The following is a 27,698-nucleotide window of genomic DNA, read 5'->3' as shown; positions in this document are numbered from 1 at the left end:
TGATTATTAGAGACAATATGGTATGTGGGTACACACGTGCACCTCATCAAACACATGTTTTTATATAAGTACTATATCCTCTGTTCAAAATACAATTCAAGTTTTATAATGTTTTTATTCTGCCTTCAGGAGATGTGGACGAATGTCACAAAGAGGGCAAATTGTATCAGAGCTTCCCAAACTGGAGGAAGGGTTAATTGTCTTACCCATGATAAGGAGCATCAATGGGATTTGAACCATGGCTTTGCTGTTTCTCAACCTGTTCTAATCATTAAGCTACTCCTGCATGTAATTTGCACTTTTTCTACAGAAAAATTTCATTAGATTCACTCTGTATAATCAAGGAATAATAGAAACATAGAAACATGATGACAGATAAAGGGCAAATGTCCCATCTAGTCTTCCCATCTGCAGTAACTATTATCTCTTCTTCTCTAAGAGATCCCACATGCCTATCTCACGCTTTCTAGAATTCAGTCTTTGTCTCCACAACCTCTTCCAGGAGACTGTTCAACGCATCTACCACCCTTTCTGTAAAAAAGTATTTCCTTAGATTACTCCTGAGCCTATCACCTCTCATCCTATACCCTCTCGTTTCAGAACTTCCTTTCAAATGAAAGAGACTTGACTCATGCACATTTATGACATGTAGGTATTTAATCTTATGCGCATTTGTCATGTAGATATTTAAATGTCTCTATCATATCTCTCCTCTCCCACATTTCTGCCTTTATGTAATTTTCTCGAAATGTTTTACAAAAGCATATAGCCTCTGAATTTTCTTGTACAGATAGATTAGTGCATTGCATGTTGGAGTCTATATGAAACTAAAAATTAATTCAATTAATTTACAGTTTTATTATAATAAGATAGTATTCTGGACTATTGACCTTTCAGCAGCATTCGATACGATTGATCATCAACTTCTTGGCAGACTTCAATCTATCGGTATTACAGATCAAGTTCTCTCTTGGTTTACATCATATCTCACTGATCGTACTTCTATTGTTCTTTTCAATGAATCAACTTCTAAATCCTCACAGACCACACTTGGCGTCCCCCAAGGATCTATTCTTTCCCCCTTACTATTCAATATCTTTCTTGCTCCTCTAATGACTTTATGCCAATCTGTAGGTTTCCAAGTTTTTGCCTATGCTGATGATATCCAGCTATTACATCCATTAAACACTAATGATACCTCTGAAATCTTAGCGATTAATGGAAAACTTGACCAAATTTATCACTGGCTGAATACAAACAGATTGGCGCTTAACATTAAAAAAACTAATGTTATGCTTTTTCCATGGAAAGATAGTTTTCCTCTTAGAAACATAGAAAGATGACGGCAGAAAAGGGCTACAGCCCATCAAGTCTGCCCACTCTACTGACCCACCCCATTAAGTCTGGGTGCTAATGACTTAGTTCTTTAGCTCGACCCTCATAGTGATCCTACATGGATGTCCCATTTATTCTTAAAGTCGAGCACGCTGGTGGCCTTGATCACCTGCATCGGAAGTTTGTTCCAGTGATCCACCACCCTTTCTGTGAAGAAGTACTTCCTGGTGTCACCATTAAAGTTCCCTCCTCTGAGTTTGAGTTTGTGCCCTCTTGTGACCGATGGTCCTTTGAGAAGGAAGATGTCGTTTTCCACCTCGACACGTCCTGTGACATATTTAAATGTCTCAATCATGTCCCCCCTTTCCCTGCGCTCCTCTAGAGTATAGAGCTGCAATTTGCCCAGTCTTTCTTCGTATGAGAGACCCTTGAGTCCGGAGACCATTCTAGTGGCCATCCGCTGGACCGACTCGGCTCGAAGCACATCTTTGCGGTAATGTGGCCTCCAGAATTGCACACAGTATTCCAGATGAGGTCTCACCATGGTTCTGTAAAGTGGCATTATGACTTCAGGCTTGCGGCTGATGAAGCTTCTCTTGATACATCCCATCATTTGCCTTGCCTTGGATGAGGCCTTCTCCACTTGTTTGGCCGCCTTCATGTCTGCACTGATGATTACTCCCAAATCGCGTTCTTCTGAAGTCCTAGCTAGTGCTACTCCATTCAAGGTGTATGTTCTGCATGGATTTCTGCTGCCGAGATGCATGACTTTACACTTCTTAGCGTTGAAGCCCAGCTGCCATGTTGAGGACCAGTTTTCCAACATGATCAGATCCTGCGTCATACTACCCTTGAGACTGCTTTCACTTACTATATTACACAGTTTGGCGTCGTCGGCGAACAGTGCTACCTTACCCTGAAGCCCCCAGGTTAAATCCCTTATGAATATGTTGAAAAGAGATGGTCCCAGGACTGATCCTTGCGGCACTCCGCTAGTCACCTCCGATGTCTCAGAGAGGGTGCCGTTGACCACCACCCTCTGAAGTCTTCCACTCAGCCAATCATTGACCCATGCAGTTAGTTTCTCACCTAACCCCATCGATTTCATCTTGTTTAATAGTCTACGGTGCGGGACACTGTCAAAAGCTTTACTGAAATCCAAGTATACCACGTCCAGAGACTCTCCCGAGTCTAGCTTTCCTGTCACCCAGTCAAAGAAGCTGATAAGATTGGATTGGCATGACCTGCCCCTAGTGAATCCATGTTGACAGGGATCCCTCAGATTTTCCTCATCCAATATCATGTCCAATTTACCTTTAAGTAAAGTTTCCATAAGTTTACACACTATTGATGTGAGACTCACCAGTCTGTAATTCGCAGCCTCTGCTCTGCAACCCTTTTTGTGCAGAGGGACAACGTTGGCTGTTTTCCAGTCCAGGGGGACTCTCCCCGTACTTAGAGAGAGATTGAAGAGCATGGCTAACGGTTTATTGATTTGGAGTGCCAGAACATCGCATAGCTCTCTGAGCACTCTTGGGTGCAAATTGTCCGGTCCCATGGCTTTGTTCACCTTGAGTTTTGACAGTTCTCTGTAAACATCAGCTGGTGTGAACTCAAAATTCTGAAATGGGTCTTCCATGCTTTGCTTTGCTTCCAGACGTGGCCCGTGCCCTGGTGCCTCGCATGTAAAGACTGAACAGAAGTAATCATTTAGTAGTTTGGCCTTATCGGAATCTGTTTCCACATAGTTCCCTTCTGGCGTTCTAAGACGTACTATCCCATTTGCGTTCTTTTTCCTGTCGCTAATGTATCTGAAGAAAGATTTGTCTCCTTTCTTAATGTTCTTCGCTAGAGTTTCTTCCATTTGAAGTTTGGCCTCCCTGACTGCTGTTTTGACCGCTGCAGACTTTGTCCTGTATTCAATGTTTGCTTCTTTTTCCCCCATGCGTTTGTATGAGAGAAATGCTCTTTTCTTCTCTTTGACGAGGTGCGAGATCTCATCAGTGAACCATTGGGGTTTCTTTTTTCTTTGCTGTTTGGTTACTGATTTAATGTAGCGTTTAGTTGCCTCATGAAGAGTTGATTTCAAGGTTGACCACATAGCTTCCACATTATCAGTTACTTCTTGAACCTGGAGCGTCTGATGGACGAAATTTCCCATGCGTGTGAAGTCGGTGCCCCGGAAATTGAGTACCTTTGTTTTTGTTTGTGACCTAGGGAAGCCTTTCTTAAGGTTAAACCATACCATGTTATGGTCACTGGTGGCTAGCGTTTCTCCCACCGAGACCCCCGAGACGCTTTCCCCGTTCGTAAGTACCAGGTCCAGGATGGCCTGGGCCCTAGTGGGTTGTAGTACCATTTGTTTGAGCCGTACTCCCTTCATGGACGTTAATATCCTTCTGCTATCACAAGTTGTCGCTGAGAGTGTGTTCCAGTCTACATCAGGCATGTTGAAGTCTCCTAACAGAACAACGTCTCCCCTTAGGGTGATATTCTCAATGTCTTCAATTAATTCTGCATCCTTGTCCTCCGATTGTCTTGGAGGTCTGTATACCACACCAAGGTACAGGCATTTTTCTCCACTTCTGGCCAGGTTTACCCAGATGGATTCCCCAGTATACTTGACATCCGTGATCCTGGTTGTCTTGATGTTCTCTTTGATATAGAGTGCTACCCCTCCTCCTAACTTACCCTCTCTATCTTGTCGAAGCAGGTTGTATCCTGGTATAGTTATATCCCACCCATGAGAGTCTTTGAACCATGTTTCGGATATTGCTACTACGTCTAGGTCTGCATTAACTATTTCTGTTTCTAGTTCTAGAAATTTATTCCCTAGGCTGTGTGCGTTAACATACATAGCTCTCCACTCTTTCTGTTTACTAATCTCCTGTAGTGAGCTACCCATTTGAATTAAAGTGTCACCTAGCGATTCTTTTGCAATAAGGGTACTTACCTCAGACTTAGAAGTGGAGTTTTGATTCGTCCCATCAGGATTGTTACTTACTGCTCTGGTGTAAAAGTGGGTACCCACCCCCGACTTACCTAGTTTAAAGCCCTTCGAAGTAGGTGGGCTAGTCTGCGTCCGAAGACATTCTTACCTCTGTTGGTCAGATGGAGTCCGTCTGGTCCCTGTAGTGCCTCTCCGTGATTCAGGAATCCGAAGTTCATTTCCAGGCACCATCGTTGTAGCCACTCATTCGTCTTCAGGATATGTTCGTCCCTGTCCTTTCCTCTGCCCCTAACAGGAAGAATTGAAGAGAATACTACCTGTGCACCTGTCTGCTTCAGCCTCCTTCCCAGAGCTCCAAAATCTCTAGCTATGTCCTCCAGGTTGTTCTTGGCAGTGTCGTTCGTCCCGACGTGGATGAGCAGCATGGGGAAGTGGTCCTGGGGCCTGAGAAGTCTATCAAGACAGGTGGTCACATCTCGTATCCTGGCTCCAGGTAGACAGCAGACCTCCCTCGACTGCACATCCGGTCTGCATATTGGTCCCTCGGTGCCCCTCAACATGGAATCCCCAATGACTATCACTCTACGCTTCTTTTGGGGGTGTCGATCCATCGTCCCCGGAGATGGAGAAGTGTGTTGATCTTGGTCCACGTCGGTAGTCTCTTCCTGCAAGACCTGGAATCTGTTCTTCAGGCTCAGCTGTGGAGTCGGTGTGGAGCTGCCCTGGTGAGAGAAAGAGTGAGAAGGTGACGAGATTGTAAATGGGGGGGGGGGTCTCCTACGTTTACCTGTGGAGGAGGTAACTAACTGCCAGGAGTCAGTGTCTCCATCCATCTCCTGAACTGCAATAGTTGGTTTCTTTGTCTGCGGCCCTGGAGTCATCATGGGTGAACTGTCACGGGCCCGCTCTGTGATTTGGGATAGTTCCTGCACTATCCCATCGATATAGGCCTCATCCTCTCTAATGCCTCTCAGACGTTTCACCTCCTCCCTAAGGCTTCTAAGTTCCTGCATGATGTTTTCATCCCACTGACTGACCTCCTCCGTCTGTGTAGAGACCGTGATGTACTGCTGTGGGATGGCCTCGGTCTGCGAGGAGACGTCCTTTCCCGGGGCTGTGTTTTCCTCTGTCTGTGTGTAGGCTGAGTTCATCTCTTCAGTGCAGGGGATGTCAACCTTGCATGTAGTTTTCACACTCCTCGTCCGCCCTGCCATAACAAAAAGGAGAGAGTAAATGAGAGTAAATGTATGTATGAGTATAAGAGATAATAAGAGTATGAGAGAGATTATGAGAGAAGAAAAAAAAAAAATTTTTTTTTTTTTATCCAATTAAAGTTAGAAAATTAGGTATGATGCTGGGCCGCGCGCCGAACGGCTGGGCGCCGTTGGCTCCCCTCCTCTTAAATGGGAGCCCGGGCCGAAGTGACCTGTGACGTGTTGGGGGTGGGCGGAGCTATCTCTCGCCGCTACCCCGGTTTGCCTGCCTGCCTCTTCCTTGCTGCGTCCCCGGCTTGCCTCTCCTCCGCCTCCCCGCCTGGAAACTGACAAAAAAGAAAACAAATAAAAGCTAAGAGAAGCCGCCGCAGTTCACCTCGTGTCCCGGCTCCCCTCCTCTTAAATGGGAGCCCGGGCCGAAGTGACCTGTGACGTGTTGGGGGTGGGCGGAGCTATCTCTCGCCGCTACCCCGGTTTGCCTGCCTGCCTCTTCCTTGCTGCGTCCCCGGCTTGCCTCTCCTCCGCCTCCCCGCCTGGAAACTGACAAAAAAGAAAACAAATAAAAGCTAAGAGAAGCCGCCGCAGTTCACCTCGTGTCCCGGCTCCCCTCCTCTTAAATGGGAGCCCGGGCCGAAGTGACCTGTGACGTGTTGGGGGTGGGCGGAGCTATCTCTCGCCGCTACCCCGGTTTGCCTGCCTGCCTCTTCCTTGTTACTCCAATTTCTATAAAAAATGTCCCCCTGCAATTAGTTAATAATCTAAAAATTCTAGGGGTGATTTTTGATAATAAACTGAATTTTCATGATCATATCAGTAATATTATTAAAACTACCTTTTACAGATTACATAAAATTCGATTTATTTCCAAATTTCTGTGTTCAAAATCACTTAACATTCTTATTCACTCTTTGGTGATCTCTAAAATCGACTATTGCAACTCTCTCTTCAAAGGAATTGCATTGAATGAAATAAAGCGCCTTCAAATCATTCAAAATGCCTCAATTAAGCTTATAACCAAATCCGGAAAGTTTGACCACGTAACACCACTTCTTAAAAATGCACATTGGCTTCCAGTTATTCATCGAATTACGTATAAGCTTTGTATACTGACTTTCAAAGCTCTTTGTAATAAGACCCCAGCATTTCTATTTAAATTATTAATTCCATACTCCTCAAATAGAGTTTTGAGATCTAATGAACAGAACTTATTGCCTATTCCTTCATTGAAAGTTATTAATACAAGACGGCAATTTATTTTTTCGGTTACTGCACCACAGACTTGGAATGCCCTTCCAATGTTTTTAAGGGAAGAACTAGAACTTGGAAAATTTAAAAGTAATTTAAAAACATTTCTTTTCAAGGATGCCTTTGAAAACTAATTTTAATATCCTATAACCCTAATAAATTTTATCTTATTATATTTTATTGTTATTTTGTTTACCTTCTGTATTTTTCCCTTAATGTTTCTTCTTTACTTTATTGATTTGTATTTCACTCCCCCTTACCCAATGTTATGAGTATGTTAAAAATTTAATTTTAATCCCGTGTTGTTTTTTAAATTTTGTCTTTTATTGTATTGTTACCCATCAAATGTAATTTTTAAACTGTTCATCGCTTAGAAGTATGATTAAGCGATTAATCAAAAAAACTATTAAATTTGAAACTTGAAACTTATTGACTTTAGCTATAAACAGTAGTATTACTCTGTTCATTTATATCCTACTTAATTGTTGCACTCTTGAGCAGGTTATAGTAAGCCATTGATTTCGCAAACCTGTCCTGAGGGGAACCCAGCCAGTTAGGTTTTCAGGATATCCACAATGAATATTCATGAAATCAGTTTGCATACACTGCCTCCTTGGTATGCAAATCTGTTTTATGCATATTTATTGAGGATATCTTAAAAACCTGTGGGATTCCTCCAGGAAAGGTTTGGGAACTCCTACAGTACGCATTAGCAGTAAATTAACAAACTTCCAACCTTTTTATTATCAAATATTCATTTAGCCTCACATTTCACAAACTTTCCTCTTATCAAGGTGAATATATAGATCTTTCATGTGGGAGTCACTTATTTTAAAGATTCTTCAAGTGCCTGGGATAGGCTTTTCTTTACTTGTGTGCTGCTGTCTCAGTTTTTAATGCAAGACTGATGTGTTGTTTCATTGTGTGATTTGTTGAAAACTTGTTAAAAGCTAGGGTCAATGTAAGTATTCAAAGCATATTGTATGTTTGTGTGGAACACTGGTGATCAGTTGCATGGATTTTTCAGGACCTAGGTTAATTCAGATTTTAAAATACTTCTAGGCATGACATGTTTCTCTATTTTGTATGTGGTCTATAAATAGATTGGAAGGTAAGATCAACCTGCTTCATCCAGGATCCCTTAGAGCTTTTTGAGGCATTATGTCCTTACTGAAAACTGCAAATCTTCACTCTGAATACTAATGGGATGCAATGAATTCTAAACAATGACTACTGCACAAATGGTTCCAAGAATGAGCTCGTATTTTCTTTCAAGAGAGAGACCAATTAAGATCTGTTTAGCCAGAGTATGGATGATATTTTCCTGTAATTAAACAAAGCCTTCTCTTGAGCTGCATGTGAAGGCTCAGAGTTAGGTTTACTTTGGTGAAACAGAATTCCTAGTACTTTAAGCTTGTATGTGAATAAAAAGGCCCTGCTAGCCTCAGAACATTATGGATCTTCTTTACAAAGCACTGGGAAAGTGTGGTACATGGTAATATTTCATGGCACAAGCACTCAGTAAGTTGTAAGAAAGATTTATTATCAGTGGAGAAAGCTGATGCAAGAGTGGAAATCTCAAGGCTCATTCAGCTGTGTCAAAAACAGAAATACTATAATGAAGGCCTAGATGAATTTCTAGGGATTTTAATACCTATACAAAATAACTGTGCCTTCTCTGTTTCAGAATGATGTAATTATAGAAAGATAGTTGCTTTCCATAAAAACTTAAAAAGTGTCACAATAGACCAGTAGTCCAAGCCCAGCATCATATCTCTAACAGTGGCTAAGCTGGGTATACTAAAAGTATCTAGCCGATCCAAAATGGGGAAATTATATCCTCTTGCAATGTCTATCTCAGTGGTGTTCACTAATTTTTAAGTCTGAACCACTTTGGATCCAATGAGTTGAAGAAGAGCTATCAAATATCTTCCCATGTGAGGTCACGACACTGCTGACCAGTATTTATCAATAGCGTCTACTCCACCAGCCTGCTTTCAAACTGTCTATTGAATGTATCCTTAAGGAGGTGACCATTAACCAAAGCCTTCTCTTCACCTATTGAGAAATGCCTTGTCCTTCAAGCATGTGGCTCTTCCTCCCATCCACTTCCCTCTTTATGTCTTGAGCTTTGGTAAAAAGGCAGAGTACTGGTATTTCCATTCTACTACAAGAGAAAAAAAAAGAAAAAGCCAGAATGATGATAGGCCCCCTCCGAAAGATCTTCAAGAATTGCTATTGGCTCCTGGGCCTTGCATTGAAGAACACTGGTCTATCTGGTTAATAAATTTTAATGGACCTTATAAACTCAACAATATTATAAGACTTGAACACTCAAAAACACTAGAAAGCATTTTTTTCATAGAAAGTATGTTGGAGGCTAGGAATGCTGTCCTAGAGGAGATGGTGGAGAATAAATAAAAGCAAACAGGCACTACTAGTGGAAAAAGGATGAAAATGAAGCAGTGAGATAACCTGCACAGAATATAGTTGTAAGCCCAAAACAGCAGTGATACATATGCATTAAACTTCCAAGAAGGCATGGCGAAACATGCATGGAGCAGCAATTAAAGCCAAAGAAGCTTTGAAAAATTGAATGAGGGGCGGAGGAGAGGGAGTCGGTATTATATCCTATATTGTGCATATGTCCAAAGTGGAAAAATCCTTGCATGGCAGAATAAATGGCCCATTTTGGTTTGTGTCTGCTGTTATTAATTTTACTTGTTACAAGCCAGTTATTTTGTAAACTTCTGTTTAGTGTCTCTTTAAGCTGAAGATCCATAACCTGTTTAGCTTTTTGTCTTAAACAATGCCTCTCCATCTTCTTTATCATTTTTGTTGCTGTACATTTTCTAGTTGATTTATTAGTTTTTCAGGTACCATAATACAGGTCTACAAAAGCATGGTACAGGGCCAGGCTAGAATTTCTGCCCCTCCCCCACCATCTACCATTCTTTCTCTCTTTCCTTCCCTTCTCAGGGATAGCAGATCCCCTTTGTGTTTGGAGGAGGCCCAAGCACAGCCCCCCCAGCTGCACCTTCAGTTCCCACACCAATTTAAATTTAGTCAATTTTATGTATCATATATCCCCTGGTTCTATAGCAGGACACCTAAACTTAGGCACCACCATATGTGCACATATTTTGCAGAATGCCAACACTTATGCACATTAGTGCAAAAGCACTAGTCTATAATTTATACACACAAGTTGCTTAGCTCATAAGTGCAAGGGGGCATATATGTTAGACTCACCAGACACTTAAAATCAAAAGACTGGGGCAGGAAATTTCAGGTACCATATATACTCAAATATGACTATCTGAATATAAATTCAGGTACCCTTCCCCCCAATAAAAGGAGGAAAAAAAGTTGATTCGAATATAAGCCGGGGGTGGTGGTGGTAATATTCATGTGCCTTGTCATGCTCTGCACTCAGCCCCCCTCACTCCCTGCCCTGCCAGGCTCTCCACCCTGTCCCCCCTCCTGCCCTGTACCCTCTCTCCCCTCCTGCCCGATGTCCTGCAGGCCTCCACTGAGCCTGCCAAATGACCTTGTGGTCCAGGGGTAGACTGGGACAGGAGGGATCTCTCCCGTCTCCCACCCACCTCCCCCATGTACCTTTTTGAATCCTTGGTGGTCCAGCGGTGCACTGGGCAGGAGTGAGATTTTCATGCTCCTGCCCCATACTGAGTCCCTCTGAATGGCTGCTGCGAGTTCTTGCGGTCCAGCGATGTACCAGGTGGCAGTGAGCTTTTTGCGCTCCTGCCCAGTGCTGAGCCATTCTCTGAATGGCCACCAGGGATTCAAAAAATTACGTGGGGGAGGTGAGAAGGAGGTAAAAAAATTGTCAGAGTCAGCTGGGACAGGAGATGGGAGGTATCCCTTCTGTCCTGGCCTACCAGGTCATACGGCAGGCCGGTGGAAGCCTGCAACAAATCCAGGAAGGAGGGCCAGTGGGTGCTGATCCAAATATAAAATGAGACCCCCATTTTGGAGCCATTTTTTTGGCCCTAAAATCTTGTCATATATTCAAGTATACAATATACGATACTTGTCATATACAATACTTGTCATTCAAGTGTATATGATAAGAGTAAAGGTAGATTATAGGGATGGGATTAGAGGTAAGTTACAAAATTAATCAGGGACCACTGTTCAGGCACTAGGCCTGATGGGCCGCTGCTGGAGCGGACCGCTGAGCAAGATGGACCTCTGGTCTGACTCAGCGGGGGCAACTTCTTATGTTCTTATATTTGTCATATATTCAAGTATATACGATAAACCTCTGATGAAAAGTCTTGTTCAGATATACAGTACCAGTTGATACCAAAATTATGATTAAAAGGTTAATGCATAGTTTTTCCACTAAAATAATGGCTAGCTTAAGATTTACGTTTCAGAAAGATCACCGCCACATTACTACTAGTATTTAGAATTTCTTTAGCAATACTAGACATATGGAGAACTGTACACTAAACATATATAAGATAATTCCTGCTTGATAGAACTTAAACATATTTAAGGCAGACAAACAGGACAAATAAGGGACATGCTGATTGTTTAAAGCAGTGTTCTTCAACCTTTTTACACCTATGGGCAGGCGGAAATAAAATAATCATTTTGTGGACTGGCATTCATGGACCAGCGGTTGAAGAACACTGGGCTAAGTCGTGGCCCAGACCTCACCCATCTCCACCCCAGACCCTGCCCCCATAATAGTACTAATTGTAACACTATTTTTTCCATTCATTTTTCAAATATACACACAATATAATCTTAACAACACATAATAGTTAACCATAAAATTAAACTACACAAAGCACACTGTGCTTCTCAACATTCATTCCTACCAGAACACAGATAACCCCTATGCAAATATGGGACCAAAAACTAAAAGTACTAATATATACAAAGAAACCCTAAGATGCAAGACTCTGCATGCAGTATAACCCCCAGAGAAATAGAAACAAATGTATTTCTTCCTGAACAGTGCAAAATACAGACAGAAGATGTAAATTCTCAAAATTGACACAATTCAATCACTAAATTAAAATATAAAATCATTCCGCCTACCTTTGTTGTCTCCTTCCCTCCATACTGTGCCTTACCTTCTGGCCTGCTCCCGCATGGTCGTTTTATGCCACCCCCGGTGTTATCTTTGGGCCGGCTCCCTCTTCCTCATTGCCGCAGTGCACAAAGCCACGGGCAGCGGCTCCTCATGTGTCCTGCACCTCATCTGGAAGCCTTCTCTCTGACGTTGCGACGTCAGATTGCCCGTTGCTTTGTGCAGTGAGGAAGAGGGAGCCGGCACAAAGATAACGTCGCATCGATTGCACCGTGGACCAGCAGTTGAAAAACACTGTCTTGGGCCCAATGCATGTGCCGGCCCTGTGGACCGGCAGGAAATTTCTGCGGACCAGCGGTTGAAGAACACTGGTCTAAAGCACAGTTCTTCAACCGCTGGTCCGCGGACCGGTGCCAGTCCGCAGAAAATTCCTGCCGGTCCGCACAGGACCGGCGAGATGGACGCCGTTAAATTTCCTGCCCCGGTGGTGTTCGGAAATCTTCTGTTCCTCCCAGCCTCGGGTGATCAAGACAGGCTGCCGACGTCAGGCATTCCCTCTGTGAGTCTCGCCTATGCGGAAACAGGAAGTTGAAACAAAATAGGCGGGACTCAGAGAGGAAAGATCCCGATATCGGCAGCCTGTCTTGATCGCTGCCCCTGTCGAGTCGCCGAAGAGGGCCGTGGGGAAAGTGCAGGCAGAGAGGAGATGGTCAGCGTGCGCGGGGAGGTCAGCGTGTCGATTGGGGCCATCAGCAGCGTTTGTGCTGAGAGTCTGCCCACGTGCAGGATGCGGCGGGTAGGGGCTCCGGCTCGTCTTGGGCGGCAGGGCCTGCAGTGCAAAGCTGTTTTTGCCGGCATGTGGGGGGTCGCGAATGTGCAGGGCACAGCAGGAGTAAGATCATGGGGAGCCTTCAACAGTGGCTGTCTCCTCTCCTAGCAGCTCTGTACTTACCAGGGCAGTGATTCACTTTGGCAACTTCACCTTTCCTCAGAGGCGGCAACGGACCCAAGGCTGCCTAAGGAAATCACTGCTGCAGGCAAGTACTGAGAGCTGCTGGAAGGAGAGGAAGCCACTGTTGGAGGCTGGGAAGCTGATGGATAAAGGGAGAGCTGCTACTGCACCTGGAGGGAGGTAGAAAGAGAGATGCTGCTGGGAGGGGAAGAGGGAAAGGGATGGGAAGAGAGCTACTGTTGGATAGGGGGAGGAGGGAAGGGAAAAGGAAAAAAGGAAGGAAACAGCTGGCAGGGAGATTAGAGGAGGGAAAGGGGAGAGACAGGAATGAGAAAGTAGAGAGAGATTGATGCTGGAAAGGGAATCAGCAGAGAAATGAGAGAGGGATAAAGATGCTAGATCTGGTGTAGGAGAGATAAAAATGAAGAAAGCAGTGAAACTGGAATGAATCATGTAAAAAGGAGAGAGGAGGCACAGGCTGGATGGAAAGGGGAGAGGGGCATAGAAAGAAGTCAGATACATATGGAAGGGGGAGAGGCCAGACAGTGGATGGAACGGGCAGACGCTGGAAGAAAGAGTGGAAAGAAGATGAAAGCAGAGACCAACAAAAGGTAGAAAAAAATAATTTTATTTCTATTTTGTCATTACAATATATCAGATTTGAAATATATATCCTGCTAGAGACATAACTGGGGACTGCAAAGCCTAACACTATTCCTATCATGTGTGACTGCAGTATTCTGTTAGCATGATATTTCTGTGTAGCATTCTGTAATAATTTGGCTTGTTCAGTTTTCTTGATAGTAGAGGGGATATATGTGAAGGGGAGGGGAGACAGGGGTTTTGTTGGTCCTTGCTCTGAATATTTATATTTATAAAATGACAATTGTACAGAATATTGTTTCTTTTTATACTTTAATAAAATAAGTTCAATATAAAATCATAACTGAGGCTTGTGCAGATGGGATCAGATGGTTTGTGGGGATCGAGCTTGCGGAGACGGGGCAAAAATGTGTTTTTTATTTCGGTCTTAGTTTGCCGGTCCACAAAATAATTATTTTATTTCTGCCGGTCCACGGGTGTAAAAAGGTTGAAGAACACTGGTCTAAAGCACATTAAACCTCAGACGTTCTAGTAAGGTGGAGATACTGGAACTTAAGCTGAAAGCAGTGGTAGAGTTCCAGATGGATATTGGAAACTGGGATTTCATGAATAATATATACCTGTGTATAGACGCCCCATATAAGAGGTTTGGGAACTTCCCCAGCCTAAAGTGTGACTTCCCTTCTTTTCTGTTCACCCACTCATTGCTGCCTTCCCAGGTCATTGTTGGCAGCAGTAGAAAAATCTACAGGAAAAATGCACAGGATTTTTTCTGTACATGCACCATGCTAAGTCAGCTGGTTGTTCCCCTATGACACAAGAAGTTACATTGGAAGGAGCATGATTGGTGCAACTAGCAGTGGTGCTTGCAGAAAAATGGTACCGTGCATCTTTCCCATTGATTTTTTTTTTTTTTAGTGCTGCCAGTACAGGAAGGCAGCAAAAGAGTGAGAAGAAATGATGCTGAATGAGAAACGGAAGAAAGAGAGCAAGGGTGTGTGTGGAAAACAGAAGAGGCAATGCTGGATAGCTGGGAGGAGATGGGGTAATGCTGGATAAGGGAAGAAAGAGATGGGGCAGTGTTGTTAGGAGGAGAGAGAGAGATGAGTGATGCTAAATAGGAGGAGGAAGAGATAAGGCAGTTCTGGATGAGGGGCAGGAGAAGAGACAGAAGGAGAGAGAGAGAAAGGAGATGATGGTAGGGGAGGGGGTTTAGAGAAGGAAGAGTTAAGGTAGGGAAGTGGGAGAGCCTGGGTAAAGGAAAGAGATGGAAAACATATAAATAGCTACAGTAAATACATACTGAAGACTGGATAGTAAGAATGAATGAAATCTGAATGGACAAAGGCAGAAAAATAGAAAAAAACTGAAAGGAAAAGATAAATATTGAAGATGGATGTAGTGGCAGAGGTGAAGAAAGCAGCAGGAAAGAAAATGACAGGACAGCATTAATCAGGACTTGAGAGAGACACAGTGGCAGAATTTCTAATTATGTAGGTCTCAATGACACAGTGACAGAGTTTGTCACCATCCCTGTCCCCACTGGGAAACCATCACGTGTCATTCCTTAGTGTTTATCTCAACCTCAGTCCTTCTACACTAGCATTCTTCAATGCAACGCTTGAGGGTCAGTGGTTGTGCCCATTCATACTCTTGATTCTTCCTTCTCTCCTTAAAGAATGACATGGGGATGGTTTCCCATGGTTATCCGTGGGGATGAGGACGATGACAAATTCTGTCATTGAGACCTACATAATTAGAAAAATTGAGGGGGGACATTATCCAGCTATTTTAAAGCTTTAAGTTGCATTGTTTGCCCTTTAATGTCACTTAGAGCCTTAAGACAGCTTGATTTAATTTACCTCAACAATATGTTACCGCAAGTTACATAGTAATGAGATGCAAAACATTTAAATATGTTTTGCATCTCATTACTATGCAATAAAATAAGTCCAGTATAAAACTATTCGAGGCTTCTGCGGATGGGATCAGATGGTTTGCATGGATGGAGCAGAGGCGGGGATGGGGACAAACTTTTCCCCCGTGTCATTCTCTAGTACTTTTCATGTTGGTACTGTTTGTGGGAAGATGTTGGTACTGTTTGTGGGAAGATGAACAAGGGGGGTTCCTGGAAAACTCAGCTAGGATCTCCCATGGGCCAAAATTCATGGACTGATAGATCTAGGATCAGTGCACACAGGAAAATGGTCCTACGCCTGTATCTTTTTTTATTTTTATTTTTTGCTGCTTTTACCATTGTCACTGCCACCGCAGCACTGAGAAGGCAGTATGGCAATAAAAGAGAAGGAAAGTTTGGTTAGGGACTTAGGAGTTTTAGTGGGAGGCCTATCCACTTTGGTGGAAGTGTGGGAGATGGCTTACCAAAGCAGAGTCTCCTGCTGAATGCGGAGACATGGCAGTTCTAGATCTTGCTGGTTCCACTAATGCTGTCAAGCTTTGCTACAACTATGCATTACATAGATGGCTGATAATTCTGTTTTATGCTTGATTATCAAAACTTTAATAAAATCTCCCTTATACCTCTTAGATGTACACTGGTAGTATAGGCAGTATAAAAGTTTCAATAAAATTAGGGTTGCCATAAGGCTCCAGAATAAAGAGGACAGATTGAGACATTCGGGTTTTACTTCCATTGAAAGCAATGGAAGCAAGTATGACAGATTGAGACATGTGGAAGTAAAAACCCAGATGTCTCAATCCGTCCTCCTTTTCCTGGAGCCATATGGTATTCCTAAATAAAATGATAATTGCCATCACTAGGAAGCACTTAAAAATGCCCTAAGAAGTGCACTACCATTCTTTTATTTATACTTTAAAGTATAGGTGTTCCTAAGGGCAGGTATAAATTTCTGTGCATAATTTCTGATAGGTAGCTGTATACATGTAAATAGGCTTATGTAGCTTGATGATTTTTATACAATAAGAGCTTAAAAAGCTTCGTGGTTAGAGCAGAAAACTATAAACAGAGAAATCAGGGTTCAAATCCCACAAATACTCTTTGTGGCCTTAGGCAAGCCACTTAAACCCTCCATTGCCTCAGGTATAAACGGGCCTTTTTACTAAAACTTCAGACATGCTAAATACTAAAAAGCTATTTTATACTTTCGGGCTTATTAGCATTTAGTGCATGCTAATTAGTCTCTACACTAAGCTTTAGGAAAAGGGCTCCTTAGATTTTAAGCTCTCTGGGGACAGAGAAATGCCTATTGTACCTCAGTGTAACTTGCCTTTAACTACTACTGGAAAGGCATAAGCTAAATACTAAAAAGCTATTTTATACTTTCGGGCTTATTAGCATTTAGTGCATGCTAATTAGTCTCTACACTAAGCTTTAGGAAAAGGGCTCCTTAGATTTTAAGCTCTCTGGGGACAGAGAAATGCCTATTGTACCTCAGTGTAACTTGCCTTTAACTACTACTGGAAAGGCATAAGCTAAATACTAAAAATAAAATATATGCCTCCACATCCAAGTACCTGTTATTAAAATTATCCTCATCCTGTGTGTGTTATATGTTCATTCAGTGGCCAGCAGTAAAACTATTACATATCACATTTTGTTCTACAAGTACTGTAGCTATTGATTATTGTAACCTATCTGATTGGTAAAAGACTTGTGGTTTTTGGTTGTTTTTTTCTAGGGTATTTCATGTCAAGCCTGTAGATTTTATGGATACTAAACTAAGAGAAGCAGAAGGATTTAGTGAAGATAGTTCAGGTAAGCTGTCTATTCAAACATGAACTTACTGTTCAAAATTCAAGTTATACAAACTGAAACCTATTTTGCATTTCTTGGAGTATGATCCCCCTTAACAAATTGTATCTGTTTTTCAAAGGTATGCAATGGTTTGTTGAAATCTGAATTTGTTATCTGAAAATACCTTATATAATCTAATATAATAAAACGCTAAGCCGCGCATGCGCACTTCCTCTGCGTGTGTCCGTTTTCCGTGAGCTGTAGCGACCCGCAGGTAGCAGTGCGCATGCGCGGCTTAGGGTTCTGTTTTTCGGTCTGACCTGCTCCCTGCTGCTCCTTGCCCTATTGTATTTTTTAGTTGAAAGATGCAGCGGTGGCTCCTCTCACGATCCCCGCCTGCACAGGGAAGTCGGGGGGGGAGGGGGGTAGGGAAATGCTGTTGCTGCTCCACAGTGAAGTGGGGTGGAAATGCTGCTGCACAGGGAAATGGAGGCAAAGAATGACAGACAGACAGCAGGAGGAAGGGAGACAGACAGAAAAAGGGAGCCAAAGAGAGAGAGAGAGAGACAGCGGGAGAGAGAGAGAGACAGAAAGACAGACAGACATATATTCTAGCACCCGTTAATGTAACGGGCTTAAAGACTAGTTGAATATAAACTGATCCGGTTATAAACAAAAAAAGGTGGGGAAAAGGTTAACTTGTATATGAACTGAGGGTTTATGTATATTCAAATGCCTTGCCCTGCCAGGCACCACACCTAGCCCCCTTCCCTACCCTTCCAAGCACTACACTCAGCCCCCCCTCCCTGCCCTGCCAGACTCTGTACCTAGCCCCCTCCCTCCCTCACTTCCATGATGCCTTGAAAGTCTCTCTCCAGGCCTGCCATAAGCCCTGGTGGTCCTGCAGTGAGCCAGGGCAGAAGTGATGCCTCCTGCCCCATCTGACTCTGAAACATCCTACCTTGCAGCAGCCATTTTAGATAGCAGCTCTGCACAGGGCAGGAACATAGGAAGATCGCTCTTACCCCAGTTCACCACTGGACCACCAGGGCTTTCTAGGTAGGCTTTCTAGAGGTATGGGAGGTGGGATGTTTCAAAGTCAGATGGGCCAGGAGGCATCTTTCCTGTTTAGCTCACTGCTGTATGACCAAGGCTTACAGCAGGCCCAGGAGGAGGTGAAGGTGGGCACAGATTCAAATATAAACTGACACCCCCAGTTTTGGGGCATTTGTGTGGGCTTAAAATCTTGATTTATATTCCAGCATATACGATAATTGAACCAATTCTTAGATTTCACTGGTGAATTGGAACATAAGCATTGCTATACTGAGAGAGAGCAAAAATCCATCAAGACCACATAAGCTCTTCACTCCCTAATCTGTACCGTTCCCTCGGGTTTTTGCAGCCCAAATGCATGACCTTGCATTTCTTAGCATTAAATTTTAGCTGCTAAATTTCAGACCATTTTTCAAGCTTCACCAGGTCTTTCTTCATGTTATTCACACCATCCGGCATGTCTACTCTATTGCAGATTTTCATATCATCCGCAAAGAGACAAATCTTACCCAGCAATATCGTTTATAAAAATGTTAAAAAGAACAGGCCCAAGAACAGAACCTTGTGGCAACCTTGAGGTAACATCCCTTTCCTCAGAGCGATCTCCATTGATCACTACCCTTTGTTGTCTTCCACTCAACCAGTTCTTACCCAGCCTGTCACTTTGGGACCTATCCCAAGGGCACTCAGTTTAATTAGATGTCTGTGTGGAACACTGTCAAAGACTTTGCTAAAATCTAAATACACCACATCTAGCGCACATCCTCTATCCAATTCTCTGGTCACCCGGTCAAAGAAATTGATCAGATTTGTCTGACAAGACCTACCTCTAGTGAATCCATGTTGCCTCCGGTCCTGTAATCCACAGGATTCCAGGAACTTAACCATTCTCTGTAACCACAGAATTACCATGGTTTATTGCAATAAATATGTGCTAATAGTAACAGTTTGCTTTTATAATTCTGGGCACTGCTAAGTTTCCTATTCCAGGAGGGAGGTTTTTTGGCCCACCTGGTTTTAAACTTACATCCCAAAGCAGTGCAGTATTTGGTCTTGGGTTTTCCTTAGAAAGGTTTGAGATCGGATATGCAGTATTAATATTTTCTGTCTTTCAGCTGATAACAGAATAAACTTGAATGCAGAACAAGTCTGTTGTTATGTGATAAGACTAAGTGAGAGCCTGAGCTGTAAATTATTGTGGGACTCTAATGGTCTAGGTTTGTACCGATAGGTAATAAGCGAGGTGACGATTAAGGATTCATAATCCATATTGTCAGCATTCTACAACCTCATTTTCAAAAGCAAACTTTCAGTGAAAAGCCAGCAGTACTCTGTAATGAATGCATGTAGAACATTTTGTGACTTTCTAATGTTAGCTTATTGTAAGCTGTGTATTATATATGGAAATAAAAGGTTTTGTTTTGTTTTTTACACTTTCATTAGGAAAGAAAAAATCGAAGTTTAAATCTTTCAAAAAATTATTTGGTAAAAAGAAAAAAAAAGAGACTTTACCTTCTTTAGTGAGGATTGGTCTGAAGCCAAGCCAGTCATCCAGTGATGTCACAGTCCCTCAATCCGTGTGCATGGACTATGATTCTGAAGAAGAAATGCGGTAAGACATTACCCTAAATCTTGCTTCTTTTTAACTGAGAATGCCTTATGTTTATAGAAGCATTAAAGGCCACTGATAAAGTTAAAATATGTTATACTTTTTAATACTGTATATTGTGTGACTGGTACTAAAACTTATTGATGTTTTGAATGGGTGAAAACTCATATAATATTGTAAACTGCAAATATAGTGGGCGATATAATAAAGTGCATTCTAGTGTAACAGACACTTTATTCCTAAACCTTCGGGTAGTCAACCTCATTTTGCGAAAATTCTTGTACAGGGCCTCATAAGAATTATTTTGCTCCGCCTCCCATCCCTCTGGGCTTCTTCCAATTCCTCAGTTGTCTCACTACAAGTGAGATGGTAGGAGACTGTTTTTTCTGTTTGTTTATTTTTCAATTCAATTTGGTTTTTGCTTACCATATCTGAGGCTTTTTCGGTGCTACAGCAGACCCCAATCTTAGGGCATCTCCTGGCTGCAGGAGAGCACAGATTCTAAGGTTAAGGGTCTGCTTCCAAGGAGCAGACTGCTTGTAGTACATCTACTTAGACAGCCTGCACTAACAGTTTGGGGACTCAGGGGACTGATCCCTTGGGAGTACAGCTCTCCCCAGTTCCTTTCCACAGTGGGCTTGAGTGCAGGCTGAGTGGCTCTGTTGTGGTTTTTCTAGGATCGTGCCGACTGCTTTCCTCCCTCTGTTTGTGTGCTCGAGGGGATTGAGGTCTCCGACCAGTTCATTTGGGCCCGAGAGGCAGACTGAAGAGCCAAGCAGTCTGGATTCCAGGCTTGTTGAGGCAGAAGCTCTCCCTGTAAGCTTTCTGCAGCTTCAACACAATTCAACTCCCAGTACACAGCATAGCACAGTGAGTAACAGGCTGCTTGAAAAATGTCAGCCCAGCCTTAACTTGCTGGCCTTATCAATGTCAGCAAAGGCCTATGGGAGATCATATTCATATCTGAGCTTGGGTCATGCCATTGCAAACAACCTTAGATTTCCCCCAAACAGTCTAAATTACATCAGTGCTTAAAGGTAACAAATGACCTTGGAACAGCTAAGTAGTGCGAAGAGGTGCTAAAGACAGCTAAGATGTGGTAATGTCTGGTGCTTAAGATATATAATAATCCCAAGTGCATGGTCTAACACAGAGTGTTAGGTTAATCAGAAACCATTGTCAAAGTGATACTGGAAATTATCCCTCTTTCTTCTCCAATCTCTCACACCCCATTCACCTTATTCACCATTGTTTCAAACAGTTTACAAATTATAAACAAAAAGATACTGGGACATACAATAGTTTCTATATTTAGAATAAGATTCCAACCTATTAAAAAAACCCTCTCTGCAACACCCCCTCTCTTCTCTCCCTGGAACATCACCTTCTTCTCTGTCCTTCCTCTGGACTCTGTAAGGCAGGTAAACTGTCTTTTCTCTCTCATTAATTGTAATCTTTATAAATCTTGCTTTTCTGTAATATTAAGCTTATTTCTGCACAATATATATATTCTTTATTCAAGCACACTTAGCTGTCTTTGTCAGTAATTTTACTGCCTACTGAATCTTCAACAAGGGTATCAAACCCGGGACCTGGCGGATTGTAAGGCCGCTTCAACATTACCCCTATTTAAACCCTTATATTTAGGGGGCTAAACCTTACAAAAAACAAATTTGGGGGAGGTTTTTATAAAAACAGTTTTTTTTAGTTCCAAGGTTAGAGCCAGGGTCCCCCACCTCTAAAATAAAATCACTACAATCACTAGTTTTTGGAACCCAGTGTAGCTCCTCTGAGCTGTTTTTAGTGCTAAAACCGCTGTCACAACGGCCATCTTGGATTTCCCGATTTGAAATTAAAAGCCTCTATCTGCCTCAGAACACTTCGATTTTGCCCAAAAACAGGTGTGATGTACTCAGGCCAAGATACATTGGATTCATACCAGATTTGTGCTGGATGGCTGTCTGAGGATCGTCTGTGTCCCACATGCTGTGCAGCACATGGGGGAAGGGAGCCTCTGGCTTAGCCTCAAGTTTAAGTTTTCAAGTTTATTAGGTGTCTTGATTAATCGCTTAATCAAACTTCTAAGCGATGTACACATTAAAATTTACATTTGTTAGGGGACAATACAATACATACAAATACTTGTAATAAGATTAAATTACACTCAGTTTAACATATTCTTAACATTAGGTAAGGAGGGATGAAATACAATTTATTAAAGTAAAGAAGAAACATTAAGGGAAAATACAAGAGGGTAATAAATAAAAAAAGATATAATAAAGTAAAATGGAGTAATAGTCCCTCCTCTAGTCCCTTGGGGTTGTTAGTACCCAGATGCTGCGAGGGCTAGGAAAAAAGCCAGGTTTGAGCTGGAGAGCAGCACAAGTGCATCACAAATGAAGCGCAGCTATACTGCTGCCGTAAATCCCCTGAAGGGAGCGTGAGAGTGTCCGCTGGGGCTGTCTGGACGTCCTGAACAGTGGTTTCCCTCTGAATTCATTAATATGATGTTTGAAGCTTACATGATTGATAAGGGTCACATGGGACCATCAGGAATCATAGCCATGATGGTGCCCCCCCCCCAAAAAAAAGAGTGCAATTTCCCAGCAACAGTGCCATGCGTAGGACAGGGAGGTCCAGTCTGAGGAATACTGGAACAAAGAGGGCTCTATATCAATGCCTTTTCTGTCCCAGTCAGAGTCCTCTATAGCAGGAGATGCTGCTTCATCTGAATGGATGCCAGATCCAGATGTGGTAGAGGCCCTTGATCTCGAAGAGGACCCATCTGTGCGCAGGATGTTTAAGCCCTCAGTGCTTTTGGAGGTGACCACGGAATCCTTCCAGGAATTAAAGATAGAGATTCTGCAGTCCTTTACTACACAGTGCTCACTTATGAGTAGCACAAAGTCACAGACCATCTGTTTCCCCTCTCATCAAGACATGACAAAAATGCTCACAGACCACTGGGAGGTTCCAGTGGGGCCCCTCGGGTGGCCAAAGCCATGACAAAGCTCTAGCCAATAGCTGCAGAATTTAAGCAGCTTTTTGTTCCACTGAAAGTGGATTCCCTGGTGGTGCAGGTCACCAAGTGTACCTCCTTTCCCAGTAAAGCGGTATGGTATTAAAGGATGCCCAGGATCTCAAGCTGGGTTTTGCGCATAAGAAACTGTTCGAAACCACGACTTCAGGTATAAAAGCAGCTGCAGCGGTGTCCTTTGTTGCCTGGGCTTACCACTACAAGTTGTGCCATGATCTGGAAGCAATTGCCAAGAAGGATCACCCATTTCTAATGTCCAGAGTGGATTATGTAATTGATGTGCTGTATTATCTTTTCAGAGTCATGAGCAAAATGTCTGCTTATTCCATTTCCACCTGCAGGATGCTATGTATCAGACAGTGGGTGGTTGAACTCTCTTATTCTGTAGCTCTCCCATTTCCTATCCTACTCCTTTCCCAGCCTCCTATTTCCTTCTATCTCTCCTCTTGGTCCAATATTTTGCTCCCTCTCTTTTCTGTTGTTCTTCTCTCTCCCCTTGATGCTGAACAATGAGATGGAAGAAAAAAAAAAGAGATGCTGCATCTCTCTCTCCCTTCCACCCCAGGCCAAACATTTCTCCCTCCTTTCCAGATCCAACTTCACTCCCTTTTTCTTCCCAACTGCCCCATCCCATCTCTCCCCTGTCTGCCTGCGTCCCTTTCTCCCCCCAGGTCCACCATTTCTTCCTCTCTCTTCCCAGCGGTTCTCCCTTCAAGTATATTTTTTCCTCTTCCTCCACACTACCCCAGGTCCAACCTCTCTCCCTTCATTTCGCTCTCCTCACAGCCAACTTGCCTTCCCCTCCAGCGCCGATCCCTCTCTTCTCACAGCCCAACTTGCCTTTTCTTCCAACACCGGTCCCTCTCTCCTCACATCCTAGTGTGTCTTTCCCTCTGGTGCTGGTCAGATGTCGCTGCCAAATCTGCCGTCTCAGTGACTCGGCAGTGTTGTACGTGGCTCCCCCTCCTGCTTTTTGCCTGCCACGGTCTGTCTTCAATGATGCGCAACTTCCTGTTTCCAGACAAAGATTTAGAGTGGCCTGGTGCTTCAGTCTTCAGGATCCCACTCCGCAACAGCTCCCAAGAAGCAATTATGACACCAAACTGTCAGCCGAGATTCCTCATGTCGGAGGGAAGTTATCAACCTGTTGGGGAGCATGGGTAGAGATCACTACGGAACTCTGGGTACCGGACATTATACAGGAGGGCTACAAGCTTGAGTTCCTTTGTCCCCTCCCAGACCTTTTTCTGGACTCACCGTCTGGGAAACCGGAAAAAACAGTCAAAGTTCGAGCAACAATGCAAAGGCTGCTAGATCTGGAAGCCATAGCGCCCATAGCAGAGGAAGACTCAGGTTCTGGCAGATACTTGATATACTTCATAGTGTCCAAGAGAGACTCAGAAGTCTAATCATAAACCTCAAGGCAGTAAATGCATCCCTCAAGGTACCCTGTTTCCAGATGGAGACAGGTCGGTAATTATTTCAGTATCACTGGGGAAATCTTTTGCCTCACTGGATTTAACAGAGGCCTATCTGCACATTCCCATTTTTCCAGAGCACAGGAAGTTCTTGCAGTTCCATGTGCTAAAGCAGTGTATCGCAAACTGTGTGCTACGAGACGCTGGTGAGAAGGAGAGGTGCTAGTGCCGGCTGACTTCCTTTGGTCTTGCGGATGGCTCTTGAGCATGCAGTGCTAGTGCAAAGGCTATTCAGACGAAGTGGTGTCCATCCTTCTAAGATGTAGAAGGAAAGCAATTCTAGCCACAAATGTGAAAGCCTGAAACTGTTTCCAAGCTTGATGTGCTCAGAGGAGTGAGGACCTGAATTTGGCGCCAATATCTGTGGTGATCACTTTCCTGTAGGAAGGGCTGAAAAAAGCCTAGCAGTTGTCTCCCTGAAAGTTCAGATTTTCAGGGCTCTCATGTTTTGGGCTTAAGGTTAATAAGACAACCGTAACCAAGCAACCAGATGTGGTCAGTTTATAAGAGATGCTTTGTGCCTCCATCCTTTGATGTGACAACCTTTTTCAGTTTGGAGTCTTAATCTGATTCTATGGGCGCTAGCTAGAGCACCCTATGAACCTCTAGATCAATCTTCCCTGATGAACCTTATAAACAAAACAGTGTTTTTGGTATCGGTTACCTCAGCTCGACGAGTGTCAGAACTGCAGGCGGTGTCATGCAGAGATAGATCTTTCTTATCAAAAGTGGTTTCCAGCTTTCACATCAATCAAGATAGGACTTCAATGGGAAACCAAGGTGGCAAGGGGGCCCCTTCTGGTGATTCAGACAGGTCGTGACCTGTTTGGGCCGCTGCGAGAGCAGACTGCTGGGCAGGATGGACCTATGGTCTGACCCGGCGGAGGCACTGCTTATGTTCTTATGTTCTTACGTTCTTAAGAAGTACGATTGCCTGCCTTCGATCTCTTGAAATTGAGGAAGAGTAATAAAGTGCTGAAATTGTTGGATCTGCGCAAAATATTACTACAGTATCTGGAGATTATGAATGAATTTTGCCTGTTGAATCATGTTTTCATACTGGAGGGGGTTGCCCGTAAAGCAACCACTTCAAGATAGATCCATATGGTCATTTCTTCAGCCCATATCAGAAGTGGAAAGTTGACCGCCTATATAAATCAAGGCACACTCCACTAGAAGCATGGCTTCCTCGTGGGCAGAATCTTCAGCGGTGTCTCCAGAAGAAATCTGTAGAGCGGCCACATGATCCTCTCTCCATACATTCATGAAGTTTTGCAGGATGACCGCAGAGGCCAAAATGGACTCTTCATTTGGCTCATCCGTACTGTCAACAGGCTCATCTGCCCCACCCTAGATTCTGTGGACTGCTTTAATATGTCCCAAAGGTTCAAGAATAAAGTGTCTGTCTACCAGAAAGAAGATTACAGAGGTAGGAACCTAATCTTTCCTTCTAGTGTGACAGACACTTTATTGCTGAAGCCCACCCTGTCAGATGTTCATTTTCAAGCTTACTGCCTCGAATGAACTGGGAAATCCAGATATCTTGTTTCTTTCCTTTATCCAGCTTTAACAAGGATAGAGGATGTGACTGCCGAGTTGAAGAATCTACGGGGTATCTGAAAAATCCCCGACACTCTTAGTGCAGGTTGCAATCAGGTTGGTGACTTGTTTTCACCTTGTTATGTTTTGCAAATAGTTAAGTTTTTTTTAAAAATTCATATGTTATACTGTATGTTAATGATATGAGCAGACATAAAATATGAGGGACCTTGTTTCTTCAAAGGTGATAACCATATAACAATTCAAAAAATAATCACCTTATTTCCACATAAATAAACAACCAAATACTTTTAAGTTCACACAGTGACTCTAGATTTCTAAGTGAACGCTCAGAACCATAACCAAACTTTAGTGAAAAGTTACGGAGTCAGTTATAATAGAGACCATCACAGCAAGTTCACTGTCTCTGCCACCTGCTAATAACATACAAGGAAAAGATAAATAACTTATCTGAATGCAGGATGGCACTGCTGTTGCTCTTTCACTGCTCCGGGTACTTTTTTAAAGTACTAACACATTGCAACTGCTATAAGCTGTTAAACCCTCCCAACCCGGGTTTCATGATTGGCTTCCTCAGGAGGGGCACTGCAAAGGAAAAACAATAACATTCTAACCACCTTCTACTGGACAACAGGGTCAGGGCGAACTAGAAACCCAAAACTAATAAATACATTCACACTAAATTTTTCAAAACTTTCAAATACTATTAAATAGGCTTACCAGGGACCGTACACTCCTTCACCCGGCTGACAAGCAACTCTAGCGATGTTGAAACCCGGAGCAGGCCCAGAATTTGAAGCTCCAGCCAACCAGAGTCGACCATGATTTCCTCCCCATTCTTTCTAGGCCCCCATGCCACACTCGCACCCTCCATTCGCACCCCTGTACCTCTTTAAATCTTTGCTTGCGCTGGCATTGACTTTTCCCTCTGATGTCACTTCCTGACCCCATGACCTGGAAGTGATTTCAGAGGGAGCCAGGCCAGCGTGAGCAGCCGGGTAGAGTATTTGTTGGTGCTGGCGAAGATTTTAAAGTGGTACAGGGGATAGGGAAGAGAGGGCATGAGCGTACCGTGAGTGGGCGGATAGGCGGATAGGCGCCCGGAGCGATCAGCCTACCCCCTTACTACACCACTGCAAAGCTCATTTAGATCACACAATAATGAAGGAATTAGCTATTAAACTCATATGTAGAAAAGACCCAGAGACTGAGAGCAGGGGTATACCAGGTCTGAGGAGCAGTAAAATATTAGTTTGTTCTTCTGTAGTCAGCTTTAGTAAGGATTTATTGACTGTTCCTTCTCTTTACCAGCATGACAATTTCTTTTTTCTGGCTTTGTTGAAGAAGATATGCTACAGTGTTCTCCCTAGGGCCTTTTAGCTGGGCACTCTGCCCGGCTAATTTAGATGACCGCCCAGCTGCCATCTATCACGAATCCTGATGCTGCCGACACTGCTCAATAATTTATTAACCTTTGAAAAGATCCTGGAATTATAGGGACCAAATTCAGAGGCTGGCTAGAAATACAATGGAAGGTCCTTCCTCACCTCCGGCCCTTCCTTCTTAAATGAGTCAGGTCTATATTCAGAGGCCAAGAGCAATACTATTCCAGCAGCTCCCTCCCTTATTTATGTTTCTTGATATACTTACTACCTTTTGCATAAATCCATCAGAGCAGTTTCAACATTGTGATTCAGATAATATACTGAAATAGTCTATAATTATCCTAAACCCTACAGACTCAGTCATTGTGTACAATCTCAGATAAAATAATAAGTAAAACATATAAAACTAACAAAGAAAAACCAGGGGCCAATTAGTAGACCTTTTCCCATAGACACCCAAGATTTTATGAACCAGAAAACACTAGTAAATAAAA

At 43.2% G+C, this 27,698-nt stretch overlaps 1 protein-coding gene and 1 long non-coding RNA gene across 4 annotated transcripts in view; one reads left to right on the top strand and one right to left on the bottom strand.

The window, feature by feature from the left end:
• CRACDL (CRACD like) overlaps positions 1 to 27,698 on the top strand; it is a 220,950-nt gene that overhangs the window by 85,765 nt on the left and 107,487 nt on the right. For all 3 annotated transcript variants that reach the window (XR_004539898.1, XM_033948955.1, XM_033948956.1), the window contains exons 2-3: positions 17,024 to 17,100; positions 19,579 to 19,747. Coding sequence is in view for 2 of the 3 variants with exons in the window: in XM_033948955.1 (XP_033804846.1) it covers positions 17,052 to 17,100; positions 19,579 to 19,747 (218 nt within the window). In the remaining variant the exon portion in view is untranslated. The remainder of the gene's footprint in view (positions 1 to 17,023; positions 17,101 to 19,578; positions 19,748 to 27,698) is intronic.
• LOC117362497 overlaps positions 8,402 to 27,698 on the bottom strand; it is a 29,086-nt gene continuing 9,789 nt past the window's right edge. Inside the window, exons 2-4 of the long non-coding RNA XR_004539899.1 lie at positions 19,648 to 19,731; positions 10,363 to 10,506; positions 8,402 to 8,911 (exon numbers count right to left, since the gene is read on the bottom strand). This is a non-coding gene — a long non-coding RNA (uncharacterized LOC117362497). The remainder of the gene's footprint in view (positions 8,912 to 10,362; positions 10,507 to 19,647; positions 19,732 to 27,698) is intronic.

This window comes from Geotrypetes seraphini, chromosome 6 (genome assembly GCF_902459505.1).
Source record: "Geotrypetes seraphini chromosome 6, aGeoSer1.1, whole genome shotgun sequence".
Lineage (NCBI taxonomy): Eukaryota > Metazoa > Chordata > Amphibia > Gymnophiona > Dermophiidae > Geotrypetes > Geotrypetes seraphini.
The sequence above is the reverse complement of the archived record's forward strand: the minus strand, read 5'-3'. Positions and strand labels throughout refer to the sequence as shown.